The 10,034-nt window shown below is 45.8% G+C and overlaps 1 protein-coding gene across 1 annotated transcript; it reads left to right on the top strand.

Moving 5' to 3' along the window:
• The first annotated feature begins 616 nt into the window (after positions 1-616).
• Positions 617-3,655, top strand: Tcf21 (transcription factor 21). The gene is made up of 2 exons (XM_020181843.2): positions 617-1,347; positions 3,117-3,655. The coding sequence occupies exons 1-2, from the start codon at positions 898-900 to the stop codon at positions 3,204-3,206; spliced, it is 540 nt and encodes a 179-aa protein (XP_020037432.1). The 5' UTR covers positions 617-897; the 3' UTR covers positions 3,207-3,655.
• Positions 3,656-10,034: the final 6,379 nt, after the last annotated feature.

Genomic DNA, 10,034 nt, shown 5'->3' with positions numbered 1-10,034 from the left:
CTGAGAGCAACTAAGACTTTTAAGACTATATGAAATGCATTTCTGGAAAGAAATTGCAAGGAAAGTTTTCATTTTTTTAGAAAAAATTCGCGGTTTGTGAATAAAATATTTCCCCACATCCATATTACCCTATCCCATTCTCCATCCATCCTCACTAACCTGTGTGTGGGTATGCAGTGGTCAAGAGTATTTGTGTACACACTGGAAGTTCATTGATGCCTTTGAAGTGACCAGATAGAGATGGATTTTTTTCACAAGCCAACAGTGAGCTTGTGAGATGTGTCAGGTGGAAAGATCAAAGAGCAAAGGATCTAGACATTTTCCTAAAGTGCTCAGCAACAATCAGCAAGAATCAAATCAGAGGAAAAGAAGACCTTAGGAGATGGCCAGGGCGAGGGTCTGAGAGTAGGGCTTGCTCTTCCTTGGCTTGGGCCAGAGTGAAAGCAGACTGGTTGGTGTGTGTTACAATTAAGTGGATTTACATTTCAATCTGGAAATCAGGGTCTGTGCGGGAGAGTCTCCTGGCTGGTGAAAGGGGTCGAAGCTGGGCCTAGCAGGCCCCTCCCCTGGGCTGCATGGATCCGCCTCTCTATTCCCCAGATAAATTCTTAGTGTCCACCAAATTCCTCAGCGCTCTCTCACACTCCTCTACGGCCAGGACTCCGGGGGTGGGGAGACAGAGCACTGGTTTTTTCCTTCTAGCAGAAGCTCTGGCGGTTCGTTTTCACAACTCTGCGAAGAGGAAGGGCTGAGACCAAAGCAGCCAGAGTCAGACCCCCAACTCCAGTACCCAACACTGAGGTGCTGCTACATACTTGAGAGGCCCATTGCTTCAGGGTCTCTCTCTCTCTCTCTCTCTCTCTTTCTCTCGCTCTCCTTACGCCCCCACCCCCCAAAATGTCCACTGGGTCCCTCAGCGATGTGGAGGATCTTCAAGAGGTGGAGATGCTGGAATGTGACGGGCTGAAAGTGGACTCGAACAAGGAGTTTGTGACTTCCAACGAGAGCACGGAGGAGAGCTCCAACTGCGAGAACGGGTCTCCCCAGAAGGGCCGTGGAGGCCTGGGCAAGAGGAGGAAGGCACCGCCCAAAAAAAGCCCCTTGAGTGGAGTCAGCCAGGAGGGGAAGCAGGTCCAGCGCAACGCGGCCAATGCGCGTGAACGGGCCCGCATGCGGGTGCTGAGCAAGGCCTTCTCCAGGCTCAAGACCACCCTACCCTGGGTGCCCCCGGACACCAAGCTCTCCAAGTTGGACACGCTCAGGCTGGCATCCAGCTACATCGCCCACTTGAGGCAGATCCTGGCTAACGACAAGTACGAGAACGGTTACATCCACCCGGTCAACCTGGTGAGTCCCCCAGCGCCTCTGTGGCTGCAGTCCCCACGCGCAGCCCGAGGGTGCTCGCAGCGTGTGCCCGTGCGCGTGGGCGCGGGGCTGGCACTGCAGGGCGGGAGCTCCTGTCACTTACACACCTGGGCCACCGCCGGCCTAGCGCCTCTAGGGACCAGTTGCAGGCGATCGCCACGCCGCTCTTGCTCTATCCTCTATGTGCAGCGGGATCGCGAGTGATTTATGCAAGGGTTTGACGTCGCAGCTCAGTAAGGGAATTCCAAGGGTATTCAGTTGGCAAAGAGAAGGGGTCCCCGCGCCCCAGCCAGCGCCATTCCCGCTGCAGTGAAGGACCAGGAAACACTGACAAGACGCTACCCTAAGAGACATCTTATCAATCCTTTCATTCTTTTAGCTGAAAGTAAAAACTTAACTTTGCCTTCTAATTCTTCTAAACATTCAACCCCGTTCCTTTCCCAGGACCATTAGATGTGGACACATTCATGCCCCACCCCCCATAATCATCATGTAAGCCCCCCAACTACTTAAATACTCCGTGCTTCTCCTGTAAGTGGATTAACATTGTTAAATCCTAAAGATTCTGGCAAATATCTGGCATTATCAGGAAACTCGCTCAGATATTAGTGTATTTAATAATATAACAATAATAGGTTGCTTGCTTCTAAAATTTAAAAAAACACGTTACCTTATTTTCTTAAAAACTAATATCCATAGAGCCTAATTTTTTTAAATACAATTTTTCACAAGTGCATCTCACTGCTGTGGAAATAGATTTTAATTCTTCTTTTATTTAATTTCATTTTAAAACTTGCAGGCTCTCCAGAAAAACGACTTACTAGAACTTCTGTTTATGTATGATAAGGATAAGATTTTTCTCTTAAAAGTCAATCTTATCGACCAGCACTAGTGAGAGAGGTCTGAATTGACTTCTTACCAAATTGGTCTCACAGATTGGGGGGAGGGGATGCAAAACCACATTTTTCCCATGAAAAACTATTTTCCCTCCAATTAAAAGGTTTTTTTTTAAAATAAATTGCGTAGTCTTTTAAAATCTAGAACTAAAATGAAATCATTGTCTAGAGTGTTTACAATTGCTTTTTCATCTTTGACTAAAAATCTGAGTGCTTTTTTTTTAAATAATTAAGTCTGGAAAAAGAAAGGCTTTGCCTTCTCTTAGTGGGAAAATTATCTTAGATAAAATGTTCGTGATTCTTTTATTAGCATTTTCCCTCTTCAGAGCTAGTGATTAACTTAAAACTGAAGTCAAAGCTGGGGTTTGTAATGGAGGAAACGGAAGTCTGCACTGGGCGCTAGATGGAAGTGAAGGCGAGGAGACCCAGAAACCTGACCAGGGCCTCAAAGAGACCAAGACTGCACTTCCGCGGGAACCCGGTGCCCGGGGGCGCACCGTTTCCTGGGCTGCCCTGCTCCAGCTCCTAAGAGCATCTGCCCGGGACTGTGGCACAACCTGGCCACTCTGAATGCTTCCTCTCCAGGGTTTCACTTGGAACCCAGAATGGGCCCTTTTTGCTGTTTTTCAAAAAGCCCACTCCCACCGCCTCGAGCCTTTTGCTTTAGTCAGCTGCGGGGCGCAGTAGGACCCTGAGTAAATTGCAGGGGTAGGTAACTGGCCTCTCAGGCTCGCTGCCTGCCCCCACCGCACCCGCTCTGTCTCTCCCCCACCCCCACCCCCACCCCCGCCCCCGACCCACCCTTCCCCCCTCCGCCAAGTCCACTTACCTCTTCCACCCTCTTCTCTCCTGCAGACGTGGCCCTTTATGGCGGCGGGGAAACCCGAGAATGACCTGAAAGAAGTGGTGACAGCAAGCCGCTTATGTGGAACCACAGCGTCCTGACCTTGGAAGTGCGAGTCTGGGACAGCCGCGCTCCCGGGGGGAGCGGGCCCCTGGAGGCGACCCCTGTCCGCCCTGCTGTGCGTCTCGGCTTCCCCATCCCACCCCGCGAGAACACTTTACAGCGACGAGGAGATTCGTTTCCAAACCAGAGATCAATTGTACTTACAGATTCCCATCTATTTAACTTTATTAACTTCTACCGTGAATGACTCTGTGAGCCTTGCTGGTCCAAGTGCAATATGTAATTTTATATATATATATATATATAAATAGATAATAAGAGCTTATCAATGTGTATCTTTTGTACAATATGTTGTAAAATGTAGATCATAGAATAGCTGACTTTGACAGTCACATTTATAAAGTAATTCACTCAAAGATATATTTTTTTCAAACAAAGTTTTGCTACTTTCGAAAATAAATCTTCCTTTATATTGCCAAAAACCCTAGCATTGGTGTGACTTTTCTTTTTAAAAAAGGAAGAAAAAAAGTAAGAAACTATGGGGGAAAATTGAGCTTAAAAATGATTCTTTTAAACCGCAATTCAAGCTTTTAGTAAAAGATTAAGTATGATTTCCACTAGAAAAGTACAGATCCTATTTTGTTCTTGAAATCATGAAAAGAAACTCTTGCAAGTTATTTTTAAGCCCACTAGAAACATTGTACCAATAAACAGAATGAGCATGACTGAAGTTACTAGCTATCCAGTTCAAGATAGAAGACACAGCAGGAAAAGAAAATGCGATTTTCAACTACTTTACAGAATAATTGAGGACATGAGCAGAGAAGTAACTCCACATTTGATAACAAGACTCTCCAGGCGTGGATGTGTTCCCAGCAATCCATGCTTGTGAACAGTATCAATGCCATAACTTTTAGGATGTGCTGTATGATTTCCAAGCCCTTCAACATATCATATACAGTTCTTATTAATAATTCATTAATTAATTCTAACCATTAATGTACCCGGCTGCATTTCCTTTACAGTTAACCCTTGCGTTCAGCTCCTGCCACGACTTCCTGCGGGCTGGGTCTTAATTTAAACATCTTCCAGGCTAGGAACAGCTCGTAGGAGAAGATTAAGTTGAGATAAACAGAGAGGCGAGGCCGAGGAGCCTGGGATCGGGCTCACTGGCTGCCCCAGCGCAGCCCGAGCAGCCAACGCGCCAGATGCCACCGTGGCTGTTTAATGTTCGGGGTTATGACCGCAGTGTTTACAAGACGTCTTCAGTTATTTATACTGTTATTCCTCGCAGAGGGCTTGAAACTTCCGCTTCATTTGCTCTGTATTTTCTATCCCTCCCCCCCAACAACCTTTTTTTTTTTCTTTTTCTGGGTTTAGTTTGGTACCTGGTGTTAGGACTTCCCCAGTCCTCTCCTACACTTAAGTCCAGCCAACCCCAAAGATTGCTGGCCGTGGTGGCGGGGGAGTAGAGCCGGGGAGCCCACGCCTGGCCTGCCGGAAGGGATTCCACTGAGCTTGTCAGGACTGGGGAATCAGTGAGCCCAGTCTGATGCACTCTGTGCAGGAGAGTTGCCTCTTTTACCAAGTGCAATTCTCCATTCTCTGAGATCCGTAACTGTGGTGATCCTTCAGCCATGTCATTTGCACGCTGGAGGACATTTCAAGGTGTCAGGGCACCCCTCACTTGCACCGCAACTTGACTTTCAAAGCCCATTTCAAGCTTCTAGCCAAAGTCGCCTTATCCAAATCCCCCAGAGCCCTTGTCTCACTGATCCAGAGTTCAAGTCCGGAAGACTGGTACCAGCACGATTCAGTTGTTTGCCTTTCAAGTTCAGCATATTTTCCAAGTTTCTTGTCTTTTTTTTTTTTTTTTTACAAACCAAATAAATGCTGAAAATTCTGACTACTCCCACAGTCATAGAGCATAGAGAAGAAACTTCTTGTTCATTCTCCGACAGATCCAAACTGCCTCTTACCTCTAATTTGAAACCTTGGCTCTGGGCAGGAGGTAGGAGGTGGTAAATAGGGAACAGTGGGTTCAAGTCCCAGCTTCTGCATCCAGCCAGCTGTTTCCTCAAAAGTCTAGATTCTCAGTGTTCTCATTTTTGCAAATAAAGATGATGACAATGACAGCAACAATGCTTGTGCTTTCTTCTTTCACTGCACAAAACCTTGTTGTGGCTCAAATGTTATACAGAAGGATTATGTGGAAATGTTGACTACTTTAGGAAGGTGCAGGGGGTGAACTATGTATGCTTAGACCCAAAGTGAAAGTCTCTCAAGCAGGAAGCTCAGAAAGATGTATGTCTTTTTATTGCATGAACTAAAACATAGTGTTTGGGGGTTTTTTGTTGTTTGCTTTTTGTTGTCTGGTATTGATGGATTGAACCCAGGACCTCACACTTACCAGGCAAGTAGCACCACCACTTGAGTTATGCCTGGACCCTAAAATGCATCTATTTGATGCAATGTTAAATCATTCTCACCTTGTCCTTCAAATTTGTCCAGACTTCTAGAAATACAAAATTCAGAAAAATTCCGAGAACAAAGAGAGCCTAAGAGCTGCAAATAGAAGGATGACACTGATGTCTGCTGATGATGACACAGTGACCTATCAGGAGCTCAGCAAAGGTCCTGATAGATCCTACAATTGTAGACTAAGTAGAGAGAACAGTGGAGGAGGGAATGTCTGGGTTGTGGCTACCAGTAGCCCCAGGATATGACAATGTGACACCCCCCAAAACACACACCTCCACTACACACTCAATCTAAACATGTCTCCTTCCCCATAGGCCCACATTCATCCTGCCCAGCTTCTCTGCACCTTTTGCTCTCCTAGCATCTTTCCCCAAAACATGTAGCTCCCAGTCTACCAGGTGCCCACCCAAGTTCCCATGATGTCACCATTTGAGGAGCAGCTGAAAAGCAAGTGTTGGAGAGCCCCTTTGCTCCAAGCCAGTAGAGCCAGGGACAAGGAGTGGGGAACTGTCCTGTGGCTTCTAGGTTATGAAGTGATCTTAAAAGACACAGAAAGAACCAGGACAATCCCCATGGACACTTATAGATGCCTGGAAGGAGAATGAAGTGTTTCAAAAAGTGTCATAGTGAGTTCTCAGGAGGAGCAGACACATTCATACTGTGCCGTAGCAAAGGAAATTCTCTCTCTCTCTCTCTCTCTCTCTCTCTCTCTCTCTCTCTCTCTCTCTCTCTCTCTCTTTCTCCCCCTCTCTCTCTCTCCCTCCCTGTCTCTTTATATGACTTTACATGTTTGGTGTGGTTTTAGCAGGTGTCCCACTGGCAAATCAGAGTGTTTATTCTAAAGCAAATCAGAGCTCTGGTACCCACTGGTTAAATGTTTAATGATTAATGAATCCACTGCCAGGGGGACTTTAAGGCAGTGGTTCTGCTGGATGCTCCAGAATCACCTGGATGTTCCAACCTCCAGAGATGCTGGTTCAAGAGGTCTGGGGTTGGGCCCAAGAACTGGTATTGCTCACAAGTTTCTGTCTGTTGCTGCTGCTGCTGGAGGGAGACTTTCTGAGCATCACTCTTAGAGATCTGTCTTCCTAGGGAAACAAAAAGAGTTCACGCAGAGCGAAAGGAAATGCTGCAGAGAATGTTTGTCTTAAGAGGCTGCATGTTCTGCGCTCCGGCTTGATGCAATTTTCTATTCGCTCCAGGATGGCGATGGATTCTTAATACTTAATGGCCAGTCTGGAAATCGAACCACTAGTCCTCAGAAAATAAAAGATTTGTTCCTGGTGCCAGGACATTTGTAGGCTCATCTGTGCCCTCAAAGATAACTGTAATCATCAGGTAATGATTTAAAGAACTGGGTTGATTAGGGAGAGGCTGGTGCTGGCTCCCCTAGATTCCTAAGGAGGAGAGAAATCGGGGCGCCCTGGACTCAAACCCCCTGCAAGAGGGTTCTCAGCGCATTCCCAGGCAAGAAAGCTTAGAGCATTCCCAGGCAAGAAAGCTTTCCGCATCACTCCGTTGGGAATGGTGGGGCTCGCACTGGTCCAGCGCCCTGTGCATCAGGAAGCCGATCAGGGGCCGGGTGCCCCAGATGAGGAGAGAAGTTGAGAGTGGGGTGGGCGCCGCCAAGAGCGGGGAGGCGGGGTAAGGAAAAGGTCTTCCTCGGTTTTTCTGCCTGGGAGAAGAGTTTATGGCCGTCGGCAGATGTAGGAAGGAGGCTCCAGCCCTGAGTCCGGGCGACACGGCCTTCTTTCGGTCCTTTCCCGGCGCGGGCTCCCGACAGCGGGTACAAATACCGCAACGGACAAGCCAGGCGCAGAGCCGCCGCCCAGGGAAGGTCTGGGTTGCTGCTGCACCGCGGGCACCGCAGACGCGGGCCGGACGCCGCTTGCCAGCCGAAGATGCTTTCTTAGCTCTGCATCCTTTCCTCCAACTTCTGGCTCTCTCCTGGAAACTCGGTGCCAGCGGCATTCCTGAGAGTCGTCTGGCTTCCTCCCGGCGACTTGGCTCCACGCGCCGTGATCGTTAGGTCAGGGCAGGCTCTGTTGTCCACCCGCCCCGCTGTTAACCACCCAAGGCAGAGGAAGGAGAAAGGGTGGGAAAAAAGCAGAGAGAGCAACTATTTAGCATGTCGCCGTGTTAGGAGACCATACCTCAAGAGCAACTTCACACGGTGTTTTGCACACAGGTAGTTAAGTAATGCCCAACATCGCACTAAGTGTGGAATCCAAAATGAAACACAAGGGGGCGCTGGCTAAAGCCCATCATCCTACCTACTGAGGAGGCAGAAAGTGGAGACCTGGAAGATCTGTTTCAGGCCAAAGTGCCAAACCCTGGCAAAAAGTTCGTGAGGCCCCATCTCAATCAATGACTGGGCTTGGTGGCTCACACCTGTTATCCCCAGCCACTCTGGGAAGCACCAATAGGAGGATGGAGATCCAGACCTGCCTGGGCAAGACCCTTACCCCAAAATAACCAAAGCAAAAAGTTCTGGAGATTGTGGCTCAAGTGGTAGAGTGCCTGTCTAACAAGCACAATGTTCTGAGTTCAAGGCTCCCCAACAAAAGAATGAATTATACTGTTACTTGATCCATACCATCAGCCCTGGAGACACCTTTATAAGAATAAAATGTCTACATTGATCTGACTTTAAAACTAATCCAATTGGTAGTGAGGAAGTGATTTGTTGTCTTTTACAGATTCTGATTTAGTAGAAAAAGGTTTTGACTGAGTCCTTGGGCAAGATCCTAGCTCTTTTAGGACTTTGGTTATAAAATGGTATAATAATGATTGCTTTGGTAAAATAATGTGTAAGTGTCCAATGCCAGATACCTGACAGACACGAATTGAGTTTCCCTTCTTTTGGTCATTAATTTACAAAAGCAACTAGTTATCTAAACAATAGTAAATAAGTATTAAATTCTGTGATAATCCCAATTGCATCAAATGACCTTGAGTGTGATTAAAAGAGGTTATCATTCATGTCTCTTCTTTCTCAATAAGCCCTCACCACCTTATCTGTAGCGAATCTGCCCTTAATTCTATATTTCAACAATTATCACCTTATCAATAATAGGCAGTTATTATTTTTTTTTTCATTTCTGTTAATTTAGCTTGTGTCTATTCCACTACCTTCATGAAAGCAGGGATCATGTCTGGCTTGTTCCTTTGGTTTTCCAGTACCCACGCTCAAAGAGGAGTATTCAAAGCTCACGATAAACTCCCTGGAGATACCTGGGTCTGCTTGTTAAGATCATGCTGCATTTTTGCTACAGAATGGCTTGAATGTATTGTCTAACTTTAATTTTAGAATTCAGATATATGCCACAGTATTTGGGTATGTAATAGATGCTCTATAAGAAAAACAAATCTATAGTGAAAAAAAAGTATAATCAATTCTCTTGAAGGAACATTGACCTGAAATATTGGTCCATATTACATCAAATATGGTCCATTTTTTTTAGCAATAAATCTTAAATTTTTTAGCAAGGGTCTCCAACAAGTACTGTGCCTTTCAAAATAATGTGTGTCTCCTTCCAGCATCCTGACCATCATTGAGGACTAGTCACCTCTAAACTTTTCTCCTTGGTTCTTGGGGTCATTTCCTAATGAATCACATTTACAATTAGTTTTCTTCTTTTGTAATTTATGTGAAAACCATCATCTTTTGCTGCTCTCATATCTTACTTTCAGGACTCCACCTCTCAATCAACACCTCTTCTTTATGATTTTTTTAAGAAGCACATTTTCATTTCCTAAAAGAAAATAAAAACCCTCCTCTATATACTCATAACACTACTAACACCAAAAGTACAGTATTTTTCTCATAATAAACCAGTTCCTCAACTCTAAATGGACTAACTCAGGGTCCTACAATTCAATTCTAATGCTGCCTATCTAAGGTGAGCATCAGAGCCCATGAGTTAAGGGCTCAACACTTGCCCACATTTCAGATGTCAAATTTCTGACCAACAGGCTGTAAACCAAAAGTTTTATAATTTGATAATTATCCTCAAATCTGATAATTTGCTATAATGGTTCCCAATGCTTAGAAAACCATTATTTATGTCTAACAGCTTATTACAAGTGTCTTTGCAATAGATACAGGTGAACATCCAGATGGAGAGAGACATAGAAAGAGGTCTAGAAGGGTTCTGAGCACAGGAGCTTGTGTCTACGTGGAGTTGGGGTACACTTCCAGCACATGCATGTGTTTACCACTCCAGAAGCTCTCAGGCACCTTTACTTTAAGGGTTTTTTGTTTTATTTTGTTTTGGGTTTGGAGGCTTAATCATGATTGATTAAATCATTGGCCAGTGCCAACTGACTGACTTAAATCTCCAGCCTCTCTCCCCTTCCTGGAGGTGAGATAAGGCTGAAAATTC

Source organism: Castor canadensis, chromosome 1 (assembly GCF_047511655.1).
Source record: "Castor canadensis chromosome 1, mCasCan1.hap1v2, whole genome shotgun sequence".
Lineage (NCBI taxonomy): Eukaryota > Metazoa > Chordata > Mammalia > Rodentia > Castoridae > Castor > Castor canadensis.
Note: the sequence above shows the minus strand (reverse complement) of the source record. Positions and strands in the feature narration are given on the sequence as shown.